The sequence below is a fragment of the Leptonotus elevatus genome, chromosome 18 (genome assembly GCF_054856555.1).
Source record: "Leptonotus elevatus isolate MCC_2025b chromosome 18, RoL_Lele_1.0, whole genome shotgun sequence".
Taxonomy (NCBI): Eukaryota; Metazoa; Chordata; class Actinopteri; order Syngnathiformes; family Syngnathidae; genus Leptonotus; species Leptonotus elevatus.
Window position 1 is genome coordinate 3,635,357 of NC_141256.1, and position 23,081 is coordinate 3,658,437.

Genomic DNA, 23,081 nt, shown 5'->3' on the forward strand with positions numbered 1-23,081 from the left:
AGCGTAGACGAAGAATCAGAGAAGAAGATGAACCACTGAACTGAATAGCCGATAAGGCCAAAAATTTGAAGACACGAGGCCGCCATATTACTCCTCCCAAGAAACGTTTCTCGGCATACGATCTTATACATTAACAGTATCAAAATTGGAGAACATTTGAGACAGTACTTAGTAGAAACAGCATGATTTAATTTTAAATTTGTTGAACATGAACAAGAGGACTTAAAACATTTTACAACTTGCCTTAAATACAGGTATAAATTATATGCTTAATGATGTGTACAGGAGGAAACTTGTATTTATTTATTTATTAAAGAATTATAACTGTAATTCAACAAAAGATGACTTTGCCAAATCTAATATTGGGGTCTAGGAACTGACCGATAAAAGAAAAGGGGGTCTTCAAAGTAGTTTATACAGTAGTCTGCTTGCGAGATGGGAGAAGTAAGATGGCCGCCCTGCTGCTTGCACGGGCGTGTATGGGCTATCGGCTATCCAGTAGTATATACAGATCAGAGAGACGAACACAATGCCGGGTGATTCAAGTACAACAACATCCCGCAAAACATTTTGCTGTAAAAGCATAAACAAGCTAAGGAGGTTGTACAAAATGACGACAACGCGGTTATCCACTATTGTTGTTGACAGACTGGCGGTTCGTGCACGAGAATAACATCATCACTGGAGAAGTATCCCGCATATGATGTCCACATTGGAACGTACGGGGCGCGTTTTGAAATCTTTCCACTCTGGAGCCCCGTTCCAATATTGATCGGTTTCAAGCTCCCAAACGGCGCCGCCTTGTGGATGAACTGCCCAAACGGTAAGAAACTTGTGCGGATACATTGGAACGGGCTTTCGTGTGGACGCGGCCTTAAATGGCATGTTTTAGGGTTTCAATTATTCTGAATTAAAAAAAAATTACTCTTGATTTGATTGGATTGGTAAAAAGTTCCCGTTTTTTTGTGTGACCCTGTAGTATGCATTTATTGACATTTGTTGTGCATTTATTTTGTTTATTTATCATGTAACATTGCTTGAATGAATGAGTTTAAATGTGACTTCTTGCTCCTGAACACCAAAAGGTCACACTTAAAACATTATCTGACTTCCTTTGGTTTTTGTTTATTCTTAGTTCCCCTCTTGAAAATATTTGATTGTTTTTTCAGGTAACTTGTACAAGTAAAGGTCATACTAATGATAAAAATAGTTTTTTAAAGATTTTTTGTTTTTATTTTTGTTTGTTTTTTGGGGGTGTTAAATTTAAAAACAAAACAAAACATGGCATTTAAACAGGGTTGCAGACATTTTATAGCCAGTACATTTGTTTGTATCATTATTATTTTATTATTTGGCCATAGTTAGTTATTAGTTAGCTTGATACCGTGAGCACAAGGCGCTCTTACGCTAATTACCATAAAAAAACGTAGTTACCGGGAATTCCCGTCGACAAGCGCTACTCGTTCGTGCTAACGTTACCGGGAATTCCCGTCGACAGCATTAATAGTTAATTTTTAAAATCTGTGAGAATGCATCTCCAGAAAATAAACTATAGAGACATTTCTATGTACTATGAAGTGATTGAAACATGGCTTTGTACGTGTGTGTGTGTGTGTGCGTGGGTGTGTGTGCGGGGGGGGGGGGGGGGGGGTGTTTGTGTGCGTGCGTGTGCGTGTGCGTGCGTGTGGGGGAGGGGGGGCGTGTGTGTGTGTGTATAAGGCAATCATGTCTTCAACTGCTACTATCTTTCATTTATCCCAAATGCCACATGGGACTCTATCTCATTTCAGATTTAGCAAAGAAGACGTGGGAGTGGGAAAAGAGCATAAAATGTATCTTGCTGCTTTTTCATTATTTTAAGTGTTTCAGAGAGGAAGGAGAAGTCATTTCAGGGGAAGAAAGTTTGCCTCTGGTGTCTCATGTACAGTGGTGGCAAAACTGAGGGGAAAATGATTCACAGAAGAACGGTGGAAAAAAAACAAATTGCAGATCCTTTTAGTATGCTCAAGAAGTCTCTGATCCTTCCTCTGTCCTGAAGATGACCTCATCCAACGCAAACACATTATCATCCTAACAGTCATGATGTAATGTAAATAATCAGTAATAACTAATTACAATTAGATGAGACACAACACCCCAACGATTTCAAGTAACATCTCTTCATATCATACAATCATAACAAAATTGGTTACAATTAGACAACAGTCATTTTGAATTTATGTTTATTATCGATGGCAATTAAGAACATTGACAGGAAGTGCATTGCTCATGCACGGTAAGCTAACGAAGGCCAAACAAGAGAAAGTGTTGAATGTGTTAATGGTCGTGAAAATGAACTGAAGTAAAAGGTGTGAACGTATGTAGTGAAGCAACAATGGCAAAGGATGCAGAGCAGTCACTTTTTTAGAACAAAATTCTGATCATACTGAAATGTCTTCCAGTAAAGTTGGTGTGGAAATCAGCATTCAGAGAAATCAGGATTAAAGCAATTAAAACAAATATATCATGCTCTTGTTTCGTGAGGTGAGGATCGTTATCAGGCTTCACCAGACCTTGCTGATCATTTGAATCACCTCTGTTGGAGGAGGGATACATCAAAAACACGCAGGGCTGTGGCTCTCTAGGACCAGGTTTGCCTGACTTGTGTCCCTGTCTTAGGTCTCTTTCACCATGTCTCCATACTTTTACCGATTTCTCACGATCTTTCCTCTGGATGTGCCGAAACCAGTCTGCCTTCTCTAGATTTTTCCCTAAAACATCTAACCTTGGCTGTCCCTCTGATGAGCTTATTTCTCATCCTACCCATCCTGGTTACTCCTAATAAAAAAAAAACTCAACGTCTTGATATCTGCCACCTCCATCTCTGCTTCTTGTTGTCTCTTCAGTGCCTCCGTCTCTAAACTGTACGTCCTGACTGTCTTGGAATCTTTTCCCTTCATCCTAGCAGATAATTTTCTACCACATAACACGCCTGACACTTTACTTTGCACGCTCCAACTTGCTTGGATCAGTTTCTTCACCTCCTTACCACAGTCGCCAATGCAATGTGTTGGTGGAAGGAGACATTGGGTTAGGGTAACCCTAACCCATTGAAAACAGGCAAGATAGTGGATCCCGAGGACCAGGGTTCCTTACCCTTGCTCTGAATTATTAACCCCCTATGTCTTCACACTGTTGCCTCACTCTTCCCCCTCTGGCACTCTCATTCCCACACATATAATCTGTCTCACTTCTGCTAATCTTCATTCCTCTCCTTTCCAGTGCATGCCTCCACCTTTCTAAATGATCCTCCAGATGCCCTACTTTCACATCACAGTATCATCTGCAAACATCATGGTCCATGGTGATTCTAGTGTAACCTCATCTGTCCTTATATTCATCACTATTGCAAAGAGGAAGTGGCTTGGAGCTGACCCAGGATGCAATCCAACCTCCACCTTAAATTCACCTAAAGGCCTAGATACACCAATCCGACTTCGGGAGTCGGACAGTGTTGGGCCGACAGCATGCGCCGTCCGATCAGTGTTCAAATTATTGTCGTAAAGTCGGATCGAGTTGGAATATGTTGGGGTCGGGGGAGGGGCGTTTCCAACAAATTCGACATGTTGAATCGCCGTCGGGGCATTTGATCATCAGCGCACGGGGCAAGAAGAGGAAGTGACTAACACGGATAAACAGTCCTGATGGAAAGCCTGGACCATTTTTTCCCCGCTCATTTTGCCTATTGTCACAGTGTTGTACCCTCCACATTTGAACATACAATGTCTGTCTGGACAGAAGATCGGGAAGATGACTTCGTCTCTTTGGTTCAAGAGAGACCGGCATTGTATGATATTACCGTTAAAGGGTATGCCGACAAAGGTATGAAAGCCAAACTATGGCATGACATGGGAACGCGACTGGATATAGCAGGTAGGATTTACTTTTATGCTTGAGAAGTATAGCAACTTTTTGTAATTAGTAAAAGTAACCGTTATGCATTGTTTACGTTTTTATATCCCGCCCCCGTAAAGAGGTTTCCGGTTACCGACGTCTAGGCCGACGCCACAGGGGGTAGGTGTCGGTCCCATTTGTCCGACGTCGGGATTGGTGTAGCTTGGCCTTAAAGTACACCTCACTACTGTCCTGCTACCGTCCTGTACTATTATTCAGACATACTTCTCTGCCCCTCCAGACTTCCTCATGCAGCACAACAACTGAAATAATGTGTTTGCACACCCTCTTGGCTGTATTCAGAATTAATCAATTTCATTCACCTCACCTCCCTGAGCCATCACCACATTGTGATTGAGGGGTTTGTGTGTCCCAATGATCCTAGGAGCTTTATAGCGTTGAATGGTCCCAAATGGAAAACATGTCGTACCTAGGTGAGAGACCGGACAAAGCATGGTTTCCCTTGCCCAGACAGTGGGTCACCGAGCACCCCCCTTTCTGGAGACAGGCCCAGAGGTTGAGCTTAATGGCAAGATTTTGGTGGTTGTAATCATCATGGAATAAGTGGCAGTCAAATGATACAGCTTGAGAGACATTTACAAAGTGGTCAAAACTCAAGTGATTCAATGATTTGTTATTTTAAATCAGCGCTGAGATGATGAAGTAAAAGTGTAGTAATAAGACTCAGATGACACTTTACGCTTGAGGGAGTTGTAAAGGCCAGCTAAAGTGACAAAATTGAGCTAGAAGTGTCCTTAGGTGAGTGGCTTAGTCCAAAATGGAGCCTATAATATTGAAATTGACTTTAAATAGCTGCGATTGGCTGGCAACCAGTTCAGGGTGTACCCCGCCTACTGCCCGAAGCCAGCTGGGATAGGCTCCAGCAACCCCCGCGACCCTTGTGAGGACAAGCGGTACAGAAAATGGATGGATGGACTTTAAATAGTTGTTGGCTTACACTTTCCACCAAATAAATTGGCTATAACTCAAAAAACCTTTTTAGATAGTCTTGATATTTACTTATTAAAGCAAAAGTCATGGTCTGTAAAGGTCATAAAGAGCCTAAACAGCATATTCTAACAGATGAAATCTAACTAACATGGTGTTAGCCTACTTGCAAGTACTGAATGTGGGTGAAGCCTGCATTGGTAGAGAAAAGTTGAACAATGTCACTAATGTGTCAGAAATGCAAATATGTCGCAGCTCCTTGGTTTATATGACGGCATTGCATTAATAGAGTCACATAACCTGGCTTTGTAAATAGGCTGCCAACCTGCTTGCTCTAGTGTTCAAATGGTCTGTCAAGTAAGACAACTTATGTAAAATGAAGTTAGCACCAGTATTTTTAGCTATTGTGGTTAAATGAGGTGCCATGCAGCGCTATCTTTACAACGAGGCTTTGTGGCTGGCTAGACTAAACGGTATTTTGAAAACAAGACATTGTAACGTCTTCCAAGGTTCAAGAACGATGTTAGACATTAAGCTCACATTTATTTACAACAAAGCACAGCTACTGTATGGTCGTTCGCTCGCAGTCAAACAAATTGAAATTGAAGTACAGGGAGTCGTCAAAGTTACGGCCATGTTCTGTTCCTACGCTGGCAATGTAACCCAAATTTCGATTTAAGTCGGCTTTCACCTTTAAAGCCGATATTTACATCAAAATACTTTGCACAGTAATTTTAAAAAATATATTTGCGTGACCCGGAAGAGCCGGAACCAATATTTCGTATTTCCGCACGGACATTCATTGCTACGAAAAAGAAGGTGCTACGGATGAGGCGTGGGTGCCATAAAGTCAAAACGATGTAGGTCGCGTAAGACGTAACTCGAGGACTCCCTGTACTCAAATTAACCGAACATGGCATGCTTGTCACAACCCCTCCAAAACACGTAATAAAATATCCATAACCCAGTTCATTACAATATGCAAAATGCTACAGTGCTAAGAAAAAAAATGATTATTTTTTTTTAACTAATCTTTACGCTTACCCCCCCCCCCCCCCCCCCCCCCCACCCCACACACTTTCGGGATGCATACCTCATTTCGATTAAATTATACATACTAGTAAATCCAATACATACATACAGTAATAACAACATATGTAATAAAACAAAAAAAAGAAAAATAAAGCCCAAGAAAGCCCCCTTACTGCATGGAGTGGATTTCCTTGATCGATTGGCACCTTGAAGTCAGCCTGGAGCTCATCAAAAGCGGTTATCTGCGAATTAAAAAATAAATATAATGACTTTGTGATCAGTGCACCACTGAATTATTAAAGGCATGAGTTGAGCTACAGTAAATTCTTACAAATCCAATAGTGAAGTGTCTAATCACATTTTCTATATTGGGATACAGTAATAAATCTCCTGTATCTCTTATTCCTGATGAGTTGGAATTAAAGGCAGAGGACACCGTGGAATGAATGATCACCTGTCAATCACAGGACTAAATTAAATCACTTAACTGGTGGCAAGGAGAACTTCCAGAAGCAAAATAGAGTGTGAGAACCCTAAGTAAGACTTCGAAACCAAACTTATTGCATGCTGTTTCGTCAATATATCAACATTCACTCGCTCGACTTTGGCTTCTCGATACAATTGCCATATTGTTTCTTATTCAAAGAATGCATTGTTTGATTTCCTTTTATCTCAGCATTTCTGCACTGCTTCATTGTGGGAACTCTTCCAATCCAGAGTTGTCCCTGAAACGACAAGCATGCTCCTTCCTCTGCGTCGGAACGGGTCTTGGCTGTTCTTTGTGCCTATGCACCAAAAACTCACATTATTTACACTTTTTGGAGTTCTTTAATGGGGTGCTGGAGACTCCCATATTCTGATCCCACATTTATGATCACGTGGCAACGGCAGTAGAGGGGTTTCTATCCAATTGTTTCAAATGTTTTAAGTGAATTTACTGAAAATGCACAAAACGGAAATGCGACTTATGCCCGTTTCCATCTGTTCTTCTCGTGAATATTGAGGGAACTCTACCGCTGTAGGTGGCGGTATACACCATAGAGATGGGATCTACCAGTAATTTAAAAGAAGAAGAAGACCAAGAAGCGACTGCGCCGTGCGATGACGTCGTGTGGGATTTATTTTTTAATTATTGATAAACCGTAGCGTTTCTTTGCTGTTTCCCATCTAAAATAGTATTAATATTCGCTTCTTTAATTAATTCCAAAAATATTTCAGTTTCGTCGTCACCCCAAACATACCTTTCTTTATCGTTCGACATTGCTTTGTGACTACAAACGTACGTGTGACGTAATATCCGGTCAAATCGTGTGACGTGTATCCGGTCTTGTTTCCATAGCCAAAATTTGCATTTCCTTTTTCTGATACGCTTCAAAATCCACCCCCTTTAGCATAAAAACTTTCTTTTTGCGAATTGTGGGCCATTTTTTGAATTTTTAGCGTTTCCATTCAGTTTTATTTTCGGATTTCTTGAAAATTTGAATAAAAATGGGTGGATGGAATCCCAACTATTGAGATCTGGTAGGGCATCATTGGGAGGAACTGAGTGGTGCTTTGTTATTGGTCTTCTGTGATTGTCATGGGTTGTCCTTAAAAAGCACCATCTTCAAACAGATGGGTGTCACAGTTTGATGATCAAGTTTTTAGTCATGTCTGTGATTAACGGTGAGCAAATATTATCTTATATTGTGGAAATGTGTACTATTGGACATTAAACAATATGTTGGAATTAAATTACACTTTTTTTTCTTGGCACCGATTAACATCTAAGCAATGTGAAAATGTGTTCTTTCATTCTAATCTGTGTAATACTTCCCGTTAATTTGCGATCATAGGTTTTGTGGAAAAAATACATCTTATTCACATGATTTAAGGTTTTGGTGGGACTCAAAGGATTTTCACATTTCAAATTGCACCCTAGCCCTGTATCATTTTGGGAAGAACTGGGTTGGTGCTTAATTTATTTGCCAGAAAATAGGCAAAAATGTTAACCAGTTTTCTCCAGTCAGTTGATATCCGTAAAGTCTGCTTTGAACAAAAATATTTCAAAATGTTTTCATCGAGGACTAATAAATTGGAAATATTCACATTTGAGAAAATAAAATCAGAGGATTTTAACTTTTTAAAACAATTATTTGAATAAATCCATTTCCCATTTTGTTTGGACTAGGCTGGCTGGTAAGAACCATATTCATTTTTTTTACGCTTTGTTTCATTGTGTTTTACCAGTCTAGTTCTTTGGCCACTACCAGGCCTGGCCCTGGGCATAGCTAAACTACCTAGATAGTAAAATATGTTAAATCAACATTGAAATAGGGTTAAGAAGGTTGATTTCTGGTTACGGTTGAAGATTGATTGGTCAATCAACATTGATTCAACAACATTATGTCAGCATTGAAGTTTGTGTTTAAAAGATGACATTGCATCTACATTGTATTTTGGTTGAATTTAAACATTTGAAAGGTCAATGTTTAATTAATGTTGAATCTATTTTTGCCTCTCTCCTTTTTCTCCTTCAGCGGAGAAAGGGATTAGGAGTGGGGGTATTCTGTGGACAGGCCTGCTATAATTATTGCACAATCATACATATACATATTGCATAATAGCAAGCAGGACAATTTCTTGTTATTTGAGGGAAACTGAATCCTCTACAAAACTTCTAAATTGCGATCTTTCCGAAAGAAACATTATTTTCAATTGCTGTCTATATATATATATATATATATATATATATATATATATATATATATATATATAATGTGTTTTATATTTATATATATATGTTTTTTTTTAAAGACACTTTTTCTGAACACATTTTTTGCCTTGAACATGTTGGTGTTCATCCTGTTGCATAAAACTTAACTTCTTCATTTCTAGAGCTCTAACTAAAAAAAATATCCACCTAAAAGACCATCCTTTAGTATGTTGTTAAACTCGCCAAGACAAAAGTGGACATTTGTATAATTTCTGTGTGACACTCCTGCGCAAAGTTCTCACTCTTTAGACTAACCCTAATTCATACTTCAATGCTTAATAACTCAAAACCTGTGGGGAGTTAATGACAGAATGTTATACAGCTTGCTGAGACGAACACTGTATAATTTAAACTTTAGATCTCAACGTAGATTCAATACTTAAGCTGAATTATGTTTCAACATTGATTCAACCGCATTTTACTATTTGGGTATGCTGTCGCCTAAGTCGCCATCTTGTGGACGGGGCGCCAAATTGCAAAAAAAAAAAATACAAAAATAAAAAGATTTTAAATAATTATTTTTCCCCAAAACCCTTTACAATGAAAAGGTCCAAGCCCTGAGGTGCTGCATTAAGAGAGCGGCGAAAGGAGTAGGAGGAAAAACGGGCTCAGAGTAGAGGCATGTATATCAGTCAATCATCATTGGCTATAAAAAATAGACATGAAAATAGCGTTAGCTTCTTAGCTTGCTTGTAACTTGTTTAATCCACCATTACATCCATGCTGCTCTGTGCACCAGAGCGTGGCAAAACTTGCTGGCTTTAAAACAACGCAGTTCAGATACCTGCAAACTTATTTGCATGAATCATTGTTTCACATAACCATGTTAATTTAGCAAGATAAGAATTGCGTGCTGGTTTAATATAAACAAACATATAGTAGAGGCATACTTTTTAATTATTTTTTAAAATTATTTGTAGTATTGTTGTAAATGTTTTTATTTATAGTGTGGTGTGCTATAAAATTATACATCTATATATGTATTTCTTTATTTGCTGCGGGGGGGGGGGGGTGGGCTGCTACAATCTGCATTTTCGCTTGGGGCACCAAATCACTTAGGGCCGGCCCTGGCCACAATGGAGGATACTTTGCTAGATATAAATACAGCCATTTCGGCTTGCAACAGCTATGAAAATGGGACCATTCGGAACACATGGTGCCTTGTCAACCAGTGATTGTCTGACTCTAGCAATGTTCATTCATGTGCGTTGTACTTGTTCAGTAAACCAATAAATAAAATGGAGGCATGTTATCCATTAGAGTGGAAGACACTATTGGAGGACATAAGTCTCATTTTAACCCTAAAAAAACAAAATAAAATAAATGACTGCTGTGCACAAAATGTTTTACGTGAATGTGTTACCTACAAAGACACAACAGCGGTTTGCTCCAATCCTGATTATTTCCCCTGACTCCATAACTGACAGGCAGCTTTTTACATGTTATTACCCAGTGGATCCCAAGTGTGATCCTGGTTCATTGCCTCACTCTGTTACAGTGTTAGCTACCCCTGGGCTATCCTCATGCCTGATGAAATTACATATACAGCGTTATCATGTGTGCACAGATCGCTGTGTATTGGGAGGTACTGTACATAAACATGCATACTTAACCAGGTTTATGTCAGGGTGCAAACCCTGTGGTCAACCAATAGTCGAGTTTACCACATGCCCAAACCGAATGAAAATGCACCACATAAACACATTAATAGGAATAAACAGGCATAATCTGAATGTAATTCCATTCGGAGTAGCAGGGGTGGTAACAAATTCATATATGGCTTCATAAAAGGTTATTATTTTGAATGCATTAATCGATTGTATGTTAATGAAAGTGCCTATTTTGTACATTCTTGCACATTCTTACTTGACTAAATATATTTTGTTTAAATAGATTAAACACTACTACGCCTCTTGTGCAGGATGCGTGTTTAAACTATATTTAGGGCAATTTAGGGTAACAAGAAGCCTAGTTTGTTTGTCTACTAGTATTACTTTTTAATCTTGGTCTTAAAGGGATACTTGACTCATTGAGCTATTTTCAGCAGATAAAAGTTTATATTTTGTTTGTCTGGATTTGATAACTTCATAATTTTTCATATGCAATTGATACCTATAAAAACAAAAATTTCCACTAGCTGTTGACTGAAGATAACATCACCTGTGCTGAAGAAGTAGGTAATGACCAATCACCTGTTTTCTGGCTTTGGTCAGTACACTGAGCCATGATTAGTCATTAGCAGAGAACGAATTTCACCCCAGTGGTACTTTAACTTTAACCTACTTCCTCAGCACAGGTGATGTCATCTTCAGTCAACAGCAAGTGGAAAAAATAGTTTTTAAAGGTATTAATTGTACATAATGCACAAAATATTCACTTTTTAGTGCTGAAAATGGTTAGATTAGCCAAGTAAAGATATGTTGTTATGCATGGCGGTTTTTAATTCAAATGTAAATTAAAAAAAAAGTTTGGGTATTAAAACATAACATTAATATATTTCCTTGTCAATTCAAACATGCCACTCAACCAGATTTTTCTTCTCTTGTAAAATTGACATAGGATGTCCTACAGAGACTGAAACGTGCAGAAAGCTGGCTCCAATATTTAATCAATGAAAGTTGAATAAATGCAGCTAGAGGAATTTATTTTTTAATCGACTAGTCTGTTTGTTAATCCAATTTTTCGGTAGAACATGGTCAGGTTAAGGTGTTTGTTCCTCATTAAATTCCCATCAAGTGACGGTGCCCACCTTTCGGTGAGTGCTTGATGACGACAATTCTAAAAAAAATAAAATACACGGAGTGAGCCCTGACTCAAGCAGATTTATGTCCGTCGAACGGGGCGAAGCAGACGGTCATTCTCATTCTGTGTATTTTTGCGAGGCTTAGTATCATAAAGCATTTGCCAAAAATGCAGAAGCACTCAGCGAAAAGTGGGCAATTGATGGGGAATTGACGATTAACGGAAGCGCCCATCTCTGCATTTTACCCATCAGACGGGTTTCAATTCATGTCATATGTCTAGGTGTCAACTAAAATGATCTCAAGTTAATGTTAAAGTTAACTTTAACTTGAGATTTTTTTTATCTCAACTATGAGGAGGATTTTCCTGAATAACTTGGCCACAGAGTGAAACGCACCAAAGTTGTGTGAGATGTGTGTGAGTTATTTTGTCTTGGTAATCACAAGTTTTTACACAAATGTTTGACAGTGCTGAAATAATAAAAATGACAGTGTGCACGAAAGGTTTACAAGTTTCCAGACACAATATCCAAACTGTAATTACCTTTGTTGGAAGTGTTTTATAGAACAGCTCAGAAAACTAATTATAAAAGATTCAAAAACAACCGTTTTTTGTTTTGTTTTTCCTGGGTGCAAAATTTACCTAATCCTTACTCGGATTTAGCAAGGAATATCGAAATCTGTGCTGCAGACTTACCAGAGGTCAATGGCAGTCCATAAGCCGGGAGTTGGCTTCTGCTTTAATCACTTGCATGTTCCCTACAGGGCCTGTATCTGTGCAGAACACCTTGGCAGAGGGAGACAGCTGGAGAAGCCAGTTTCCCTGATGTTGATAAATAGTGTTGGCACAGTTAACCCTTTACTTCACTCTGAGGAAATCAAATGAAACTAATCGTTTCCTCGCAGACATCTCCTACGAGTCTTCTGTATGCTGCTGTCAGACTTTCTGTAAAGCGTGTAGGGAAAATCGGAAGGACATTTAAGATACCATGGAAGCGTTGCCACATTCATCTGCATATGCATAATAACGCTTCCTACGTTAATATTAGCCAAAATATTGCGAGTTTCGTTCTAATATTTTCAGACTCTTATTAGCATGTGTGCGGCACGGTGGCTGACTGGTTAGCACGTCCGCCTCCCAGTGCAAAGGTTGTGAGATCAAGTCCGGGCTTCGGCCTTCCTGGGTGGAGTTTGCATGTTCTCCCCGTGCTTGCGTGGGTTTTCTCCGGGTACTCCGGTTTCCTCCCACATTCCAAAAACATGCATGGCAGGTGAATTGGACACTCCAAATTGTCCATAGGTGTGATTGTGAGTATGGTTGTTCGTCTCTGTGTGCCCTGCAATTGGCTGGCAACCAGTTCAGGGTGTACCCCGCCTACTGCCCGAAGCCAGCTGGGATAGGCTCCAGCAACCCCCGCGACCCTTGTGAGGACAAGCGGTTCAGAAAATGGATGGTTGGATTAGCATGTGTGCACATGTACTCGTAAATTTGGGGGACACTCAGTCATGGTTTTCATATATGGCACCAAAATGGACCGACTGTACACTGCTGTGCAGTGAATGGTGGGTTGTATTTATCTATCTTTTTTTTCTTGAAGGAAGAATATGAAACCTGCGATGGTTTGAAGTGACATCTAAATTATATCAATATTTGACAACGCTATATGCCATTTTTATAGCACAATAGACAAGGAAATAAGATGCCATTAGTTGGGTTTCCATCCACCCATTTTTATTTGAATTTTCAAGAAATGTGAAAATAAAACTGAATGAAAACGCCAGAAATTCGAAAAAGGACCCAAAATTCTCCCAAAAAGTTTTTACACTTAGATGGGGTGGATATTGAAGCGTATCAAAAAAAAAGGAAAATGCGAATTTTGGCTATGGAAACAGGTTTTGCGAATAACCGCTGGCAAGACCAGATACACGTCGCACGTTTTGATCGGATATTACGTCACATGTGCGTTTGTAGTCCCAAAGCAATGTCGGACAATAAAGTAAAGGTATATTTGGGGGGACGACGAAACAGAAATATTTTTGGAATTAATTAAAGAAGCGAATATTAATGCTATTTCAGATAGAAACCAGCAAAGAAACGCTACGTTTTAGCAAGAATTACAAAAGCAATCTCATCTGATGTCATCGCACGGCGCAGTCGCTTCCTGGTCTTCTTCTTCTTTTCTTTTAAATTACTGGTGGATCACATCTCTATGGTGTAAAAGCGGCGGAGTACCCTCTCAATATTCGTTAAAGAAGATATGGAACCGTTTTGCGCATTTTCAGTAAATTCGCTTAAAAAATTTGAAACAATTGGATGGAAACCTGATTATTGATATTTTCAATGTTCATACACACTGCCTCATAGAATGAAGGAAAAGGAACATTGAGTCATATGTTCCTTTAATAAATTACTCCAATTTGTAGTTTCATTAACATTCCTTTTATTCACCCTCACAGGTCTAAAAGGCAACAAGAGGTCTTGGCCCCTTGTTTGCTACACTCATTGGTTCAAATGGTAGCTTTCATACATATTCAACGAAACAACTCACTATTTCTTAACCTAACCTGTCAAATGAGATAGTCAACAGAATGTTTCCAGCTTCTGTATCACTGATGTTATTCTCCCACTGTCTTTATAGCAATGCAAATCCTAATGATTCCACAAATTTTACCTAGTCGACTGTGATCACAGCACAGATAAATGTTAGGTTTGACATCATGAATATGTGACCAATATAATAAATTAGAGAAGCAAGAGTTTCCTGCTTATACTTTCTGATGAATGATTAAGTCGCTCTCCTGAAACAGTCCTATGATACGTGGCGAGCCAGAGTGTTAGCCAGTTTGGCAAGATGGGAAAAAAGATGTAAAAAAAAAAAGGATGAGGATCACCCATATAATCCCCAAGCGCGTGCATTGTGCAATGAAACAATAGAAACCGTGGAGTCAGGATGATGGATGAGGAGCCGGCGGGGGTTAATGAACACGTGGATCAATGCTGAGCCAAGCCAGTTATACACCAAACGCCACCTCCATTAACCTCCATTTCCTAGTGCCAAAAACTCTGTTGACTGTTTGCTTCATTGAGATTACAGTCAATTGTAGCACCTATGAATTTCTTCCCACTTGATGTCTCACTGGGGCGCCTTGTCCACACGTTTCAGCTCAGTGCACATGGCAGAAACTCCCACCATGCGTATGAGGAGAAATCAATCAAGACCTGCATTTACTTTACCATGTTTGTTATTGTTGTAATTCATAAACATCAGCGCCCATGATGTTATATACACTTGTTTGTGATACATCACATACAGTACTGTACTGTTTGGTTACTTCATCTAGGCTGGATTTACACTGCAAGTACCCAATTCCAATTTAGATTCACATGTACGTACATTTTAAGTGACACAATGTAATAAATTTGGGTTTACATTCGGTGAACACATGAAACAACCCATACGTGCTGACACTATAGTTGGCCTGGTCTATCCCCCCTCCACCACATTTAAATGAGAGTAACCTTGGTATTACTGTACTGCCAATTATTTCTATTCGTTAATAGATGATACACATCTAATGTACCATATCTAGAGCACATTTAATGGTTTAGATTTAAAGCGGGTGTTCTTTTGAGTTGTTTGGGCAGCCTATTTGATGTCAGACTCTCATTGACGGGATTATCCAAGTTATCTGTTTATGCTGCATTTACATTTATCTACTATCTGATTTTATGTATTCTTTTTCTATTAACACTGCTAATAGGTACAGCCGGATTACTTTGGAGCAAAAAACACGAAATTGTCACTACAAATCAAGCAAGGCAAAATACATTATACTGTACCTCTTAGTGTGCTTGATTTTCTAATCTTGCTATTTTACTGTTGTGAATTGATATTATAGTGACAGTGTTCTGCATCATTTGTCCATTCATTTTCTTCTGCTTATGCTGGGCCGGCTATCAAGCATAGCAGTTAGGTTGTTTTTGAGAACCGTTTCCCAGTAAATTCATTTCTTGACGAAAAACTAGATAGATAGCTCGCTAGCTACCTAGCTAGCTAGATAAGTAGATTGCTAGCTATTACCTATTGTAAGAGTAGACAATATTTGTATTCTACTCTTTGCGTGTTCAATTAACTGAATGGTGAGATTCTGGTGAAGAAGTCCCTTTGCAAAGGTATCATTATCAGAAGCTTCTGATCACACAAATGAAGTCACCCAAGCAGTGTTCTGTTCAAAAGTGTGTCCCTCCTTCTCCTGCACATCATTATTTATTGAAAAGTGGGTGAATACAAAAAGTCTCCTCTCCCCTCCCATTCACAAAAAGGCAGAAGTTCCCAGAAATACAAATCAGATTAGACCTAAACAATAATAAATCAGCCTGTCCTTGGACTCGACCGACTGAGACTGGTACAAACTCTACTCCCTCTTTCCCAGGCAAGAGAGACAGATAAGAATACAATAGACAATACTATTCATTGAGCTACACAGCTATAATTAAATGACTCCAAAAACGGCTAAAATATAAATTAAAACTGAAAAACAATGTTAATAATCCAACACTATCCAGCAAGATGGGCTCCAGGTGGCGGAGTGCAGCCGTCACTTGCCTATGGAGCAGGTTGGTGTGTGTTCGCTTCCCCGCCTGGAAGACCATGTTTGTATGTGTGCGTGTTTGTGTGTGAGTGAGTGAATCAAAAAATATATATACAAAAATAAAGTAAAAAACCTATCCAGCAGGATAGATAGATAGATTGAAGGGAAAATATTTAACTAGGACATTATAAGGAAAGCCATTGTACTTCATCTTTATTTCATTCATGATATTAAAACATAAATAATCCAGATGAAGACTGAGTGTGCTAACTGCAACTTTCTTTTCTACCGCTGGACTGCACCCAAGTTCTGTCCTCTCAATATTTAGTTCTTCATCTTTCACAAGCCTCATGCCATGCCAGGGCTTCCCCAGCTTAAAACAATGCTTCACACATTAAAATATGCACAGATAATTTATTCTAGAGTGGAAATACCCTGTGGTCATGCAGTTTGGATTCTGACCAAATGTTTTGTTAAAATGACGCCTAAAAAGATTACTTCATCCAACTTTTCAACGTTAGTTCGGTATGTTAAGATTAACTTTGGCAGTGTTTTGCTTTTGAGGGCTTACATATATATATATATATATATATATATATATATATATATATATATATATATATATATATATATATATACATATATATATATATATATATATATATATATATATATATATATATATATATATATATATATATATATATATATATTTATAAAGAAAGAAACAGAAAGAAAGAAAAGAAACAGAAAGAAAAAAGACCAACCTCAAATATAATTGTAGTAGAATAAACATGAAATTAGCAAACTGACTATTTATAAAGGAATCTTACTATTTCCATGTTTTCCTATAGAAGGGAGGTTGACCAATTTCCCAGAATGGATGTTCAACTTTAGACGTTCTCTAATGGCTGTCTGAATTTTCTCCTCTAAACAGTTCGATCTCCAATTCGATCCATTTTAAATTCTGCTCTACTCATCTATCAAGAAGCCAGATATGCCCCAGTGAGCAATCTTTGTAGTCTCAATGGCCTTTCATCCTTTGCTTATCCATCATTCCAGAGGTTATGGTTAAGGTTATGTTTTATATTCTTCAGCTCTTTTATCTATTCTCCTGTGTTCTTGTCAGCGGCAGTCTTTTGTAGCTTGACTCGGCTACTGCAGCCATTTCTCTATTCTAGATGTTAACAGCATTTCAGATCAGAGAAACAGTACATGGAAATCACAGGATCCCCTGACAATGACAAAACACCTTTAATTGTTGTTTTGCTCTTTTATCGCTTATGAACAATAACTATTAGATATTTACTGTATTTGCATATGTGCTTCTCACATTACCTCGGTTAAACTGAAATACCCCGTTCTCGTGAATATATCTGGTTGTTGAAAATGGGTGCGTACAATTCAAATACAAATTCCCACAAATCATGTTTTCAATGAGTCAAAGGCCTCGTTGAGGTTGGGGTCAGGCCACATGCGTTCATACTGTAATATTCAAAACAAAATACCCTCTACTTTCAAAACAACAGCAAAAATTATGAACTAAAATAAAATGGTATTTCCATTTTGACAAATTATAAATACAGGGAGTACTCGAGGTATGGCCGAGTTCCGTTCCTACGCTGGCGTTGTAACCTGAATTTCGACTTAAGTCGAATTTCACCATTAAAGTCGATATTTACATCAAAATACTTTCTATAGTAATTTTAAAAAACATATTTGCGCGACTCGGAAGAGCCGGAACCAATATTTTGTGTTTCTAAACGGACATTCATTGCTGACGGACGGCAGAGCGAAGCTAATTCAAACTTAAACACGGAAATGTGACGTGCCTGATGGCGAGCCAACCTGCTCAATGGATGTTTGTTGCTGGAGGTAACAACACAACTTTAACTTTGAAATGGCGTGATTACTGTGGGTAATTAACGAAAAAGAAGGTGCTACGGACGAGGCACGGGGGCCGTAAAGTCGAAACGTGTCATGTCTGGGAAGATCTGGTTTTGGTTGAGGGTCCCGATTGGTCCTGAGTGGGTTCCAGCCCTTCCGGGTTGACCAATCCGGGCCCTCAGCCACTTAAGCCTGGCCCCAGGTGTGGCTAGTTACCCAATTAGTGTGAGTGTATTTAATTCCCGGGTGGTGATCAGTCGGCGTGGGATCATTGCTGCTTGTCACGGTCAACACCGGAGTTCTGTCTGTCATTTTGATTTTGTATCTTTTCAGTTTGTTGTTTTAGTTAGCATTAACCAGTACCCTGGTTAGTGTTTTCTGTAAAATAAAGCACGCCAGTTTCGCACTCCTGCTGTGGTTCTCCTCCCTCCCTGCATTTTGGGTCCTCCACGTCACACGCCAACAGACACCACGCCGCTCCGTGACCACACTGTGACAAAACGACGTAGGTCACGTAAGACGTAAGTCTCGGACTCCCTGTAATAATACTAAACCTGACCTGTCATGGATCCAAAATTTAGTATATTAGGCAGGGGTAAAGATTAAAAAAAAACACAAAAAAAAAACACTAAGAACTAAAGTTTTAGAAGCATCACAATTTGTGTGTGCCATTGCCTGAGTCAGCAATGAAAGTGTACGTGGTCACTGTAGGCATGGAGCGTGCAATGCTTCACTTCACTTCCTGCCCATGTATTGCAACAGGAAATACGCACATTCAACTATTTTAATGATTAAATAATTGATAATTATTTGATTGAAAAGGAAAATGAATGGTAAAGCACAGACCATCGAACTAAAATGGAATATAATTTGTTGTAATCATTTGAAGTTATCCCCCCCACTCTTCGTGTGCAGAGAATGGCCAACAAGGGGCACCAGTGAGGCCCTGCCTCACTTGCCTACCTGATGCAATAAGTAATGGATAATGCCAATATAGCATTTAAAGTGTGTGACATGGCCAAACAATAGTTATCATCTGGTACACACTCAACTGAAACCCCATACAAAATCCAGCTTAACTGGACCGCTCGAATTACAAATACACAAATCAACACAAACATAATTATATATATTGTATTATAGAGAGTCTGCGTTCTTTTAAAGCTATCCCTTTAAATAATGAAACTAATTAATGTCCATTGACGAAGAGCTCTTGTCTGTGGTTGAGGACAAAGGATTTCACAAGATCCTTATGCATTTGGAACCTTACTATAAGCAGTGCTATGTGTGATGTTACGGCTGCACACGTTTATCATTTGATTGATCGTGTTTTACATAGGTGACACAATAAGTTGTGGCCTGTTGCTGAGAGAGAATGACATTTTCCCAGAGTGCCCTGCACAACACTGTCTAGAGCAGGGGTGCTCAAGTTGGGTCCTCGACAGCCCCTATCCAGCCTGTTTTCCGTGTTTCACTCCACTAACACACCTGATTCATGATCAGGATTGTTATCAGGCTTCTGCAAAACTTGCTGATTAGCTGATCATTAGATTCAGCTGTGCTGCAGGAAGGAACATGGAAAACAGGGTGGATAGGGGCTTTCGAGGTCCGAACTTGGGCACCCCTGGTCTAGACAGTCTATATAACATGTCTGCACCAGAGGACTTCCCCATCTCTGAGGTGTGCCGGAGGATTATTTGGCACACTTCCAGCTTTAATGACACATAGAGGACATTACAGACTCTTGTTACATGAGAAGAGAATTACTCAAGTGTTGGCCTAGTGAAGCGTCGCGCATTAGAGCTCAAGGGAGGTTGCAGTTCACCTTGTATGTTAATTACAATGGCTTCATAATCGTTTCTGTGAGCTTCCCTATGGGCAACTGGTCTTGTTCCTTGTGCAATGACCAGACAGTGTCTTCCAATTACTGCGCCTTTTATTGTATTTATTTTTGTAACAATCTGCTGTGTGCTGCTTTACCCAGTGCAGCTGTAATCCCCCTTTGGGGATCAATAAATAATTATCTTATCTTATTATCTCTGCTATAACTCTGTTGGCACTATTAATACTATATATATTTGGTGGTGAAAATAGCCATCCATCACTATTGCTTATCAGCCTGACTGTTCCTGATAGTATTGTTATTGAGATTGTCTAGCTCTACGTCTCCTCTGTCTTCCTCCAACAGGTCAAAGTAGAGAGCCACACAGTAGTCTGCTTGTTTTTTTTTGCTGTTTAAGTCCACCACAAAAATTAGTCGACACAAAAATTCCTGCTTCAAAACTATGAGTTATCATTTTAAAGCCATACTTATGACACTCGAAACCAATGTTTAGCCACTATAAATAAAAAAACACAAATTATGAACCAAAACAACAAAAAGTAAGCACAAACACAAATCTAAAAACACAAACACAAAATATGACCCCCCCCCCCCAAAAAAAAATCGCGAACACACACACACACACAAAAAACACAAACACAAAAAGGTAAACGCGCAAACACAAAACCCCGATACACATTGGCAAATGATGAAACACAACAACATTTCGCTAACGGAAGTGCTGTTTACGTGAGGGGAGGGCAGGGGGGATCCGAGGAATGTGATTGGAATAAAGTACCTCCCTACTAACAGCACAGTTTACATGTGCTTAAAATATATAGAAATAATAGATAGATAGATAGATAAAGACGTCTGTCTTTCATCGCCGTTGTTGAAGTCTCCAAACCGAGGGGTGAGTTACGTTTCTGGTTGAACCGAGGGGTGTGTTAAGTTTCTGGTTGAAGAACATACAAATGCAGTCATTTTGTCCCTGAGCGTTCAAATGAATTGAGCTGTGCTGGCGGCCAAGAAGTTGAGCTCACTGGGAACGCTCTGCGCAATCAAACCGTAGTTCGGTGATTCGGTCACTGTTGTCACCGGCAATATATCTCAAAAAGTAGATCTTTGGGCAAAAAGGGATGGGCACCCTGATTTAGAACATTGTCATTATTTATTCATGTGTCGAGTAAATCTTCAAAAGAGAGTTGTGTTTTTTTGTTAGATTTTTTTGTGCAGCTAGTGTCAGATCTATTCCCACTCTATAGCACACAATGAACTGAGGACTGGTTCACGTATGAAAGATCAAATATGGCATTTATCTGCAATAGAAGTCACCCTTTTTGACCTCCCCCAAACCACAAACACACACACACACAGTTCACACTTTCACACGTCATTGATTAAATACAGTTAATTAATATTAAAACTCGGAAAGAGTGCATTTCCCTTGCATGTACAGTACACGCAACATTTAATCTTAAATATAGCACGACATTACTTCTCCTTTGTACTAATTGATTGGTTAATTAAATCTCCAAACTGTTTATCCTCACTATAGGGTTGCAGGCACGCTGAAGCCTATCCCAGCTGTCCTTTGGCGAAAGGAAGGGTTCATCCTTAACTGGTTGCCAGTCAATCGCTGGACACAAATAGACACATTCACAATTTCACACCTACAAACAATTTTGAGCAGGGGTCTCAAACTCAACCTATGTAGGGAATATTGTTGATAGAGTCTGGGTGTGTCTGGGCCGCATCAACTATTACACAAAAAAGGGGTTCAACTATTCCAAAAAATACAATCCAATTTTGTCAACAGTTTAGAACACTAATGTTTTTTCAGAACATTAACAAGATTGGTAACCTCTCTCTCATCTCTCTGGTACTGTACTTCACATACTCCTTAAGCAAGTCTAGTTCAGTCATGACATGATTTCTTGAGCATTGCAACTTTCTCCGTGCATTCAAGTCGCTGTGCTCAACATGAAAACATTTTGTCTCCTGTTTTTCTGGAAATTGACTGTTCTCGTCACCGTCCTCTCTCTTCTCTGCAGTTTTAAAAAAAATACATGACTGGGACTGGGTGACAGGATATATTTTCCTTTCACTTGGTGCCACTTAAAGCAACACTAAGGAACTTTCAGTTCATGTTGATTATGGCGGCTCCATATGGACAAAAGCGTTAATATTATGCTTGAAGGAAGACCACATTTCCCATGAGGACAAGCGCATTGCATCGTTTTTTAGCTCACGCCAGTGAGTGAAAGCTGGGCCATTGTTGATCCTTGACTGTCCTTTTATCCGGGTAGCTGTTTCTTTTTTGTCTCCGCAGAAGAAACTTTTCAGTTGTTTAGCAGCTTCGGCCAGGAAAGCAGTAATCATGCAGCGACATTCAAATTGACTTCCGTCTTTGTAACAAAAGGGGGAAGTGATATATGCCATAAAGCAGTCAGCACATTTGTAGTTTTTTGTGTGGCAGTGTTCCTACCAAAGTTTCTTAGTGCCAGTAAAAATGATACAGACCCCTCAGGCCATGGCAAATGTACAATTCAACTAGTTTTAAGTCACTGTTTCATCAGAAGAGTTATGAAAATATTTTATTAAGGTTGAAAAGTTCCTACTACTAAGAATTGCGTTTCGCCGAAAGCTGTCATAAGCATGACATTACGGTATAGGCCCCCCCCCCCATCCCCCCAAAAAGACACCCCCCCCCCCCCCCACACACACACACGTATTAAAACACCCAGGGCATTAGAGTGGCAAAAAATGTGATGGGCCGCACTGACATTAAACTTTGATGTCAAGTAGAGCAGCTCCAAAGTATACCTCTGCTGGCCGTAAATGGCCCCCGGGTTGCAAGTTTGACACTCTTGATTAAGAGTCTCTAATTAATCTACCATGCATGTTTTTGGAATGCGAGAGGAAACCAGAGTACCAGGAGAAAACCCACGCACACACAGGGAGAGCATGCAAACTCCACTCAGGAAGACCGGAGCCTGGATTCAAACCCACAACTCCTGCATATGTGCAACCAGTGAGCCACCATGCCACCATATATATATATATATATATATATAAATATCAAAATCTTTCAAGTTTGTGTTGGAATGACTTTCCTTTTCAATCCCTGGCAGTATTCCTGCCTGGAGAATTAACATGAACACATTTTCAAAAGACTTTCCTCTAACTCCTCGCTTCTGTGTCCCCATTCTGACTTTGTAAAACAATTACACAACAATGTCTTTGTCAGTATGCCTCACATGGTTAATTTCCTCTAACAGTAATTACAATTATTTTTATTTATTGAATTGAATGTATTAGACCTCCTTCATTCCTTTACATTACAATATGTATGACATAATGTAAAATT

General features: G+C 39.3%; 1 protein-coding gene across 3 annotated transcripts in view; it reads right to left on the reverse strand.

Moving 5' to 3' along the window:
* The window catches only part of cnih3 (cornichon family AMPA receptor auxiliary protein 3), an 85,995-nt gene that overhangs the window by 57,233 nt on the left and 5,681 nt on the right, over positions 1–23,081 (reverse strand). For all 3 annotated transcript variants that reach the window (XR_015090899.1, XM_086061439.1, XM_086061438.1), the window contains exon 2: positions 6,087–6,155. Coding sequence is in view for 2 of the 3 variants with exons in the window: in XM_086061439.1 (XP_085917565.1) it covers positions 6,087–6,155 (69 nt within the window). In the remaining variant the exon portion in view is untranslated. The remainder of the gene's footprint in view (positions 1–6,086; positions 6,156–23,081) is intronic.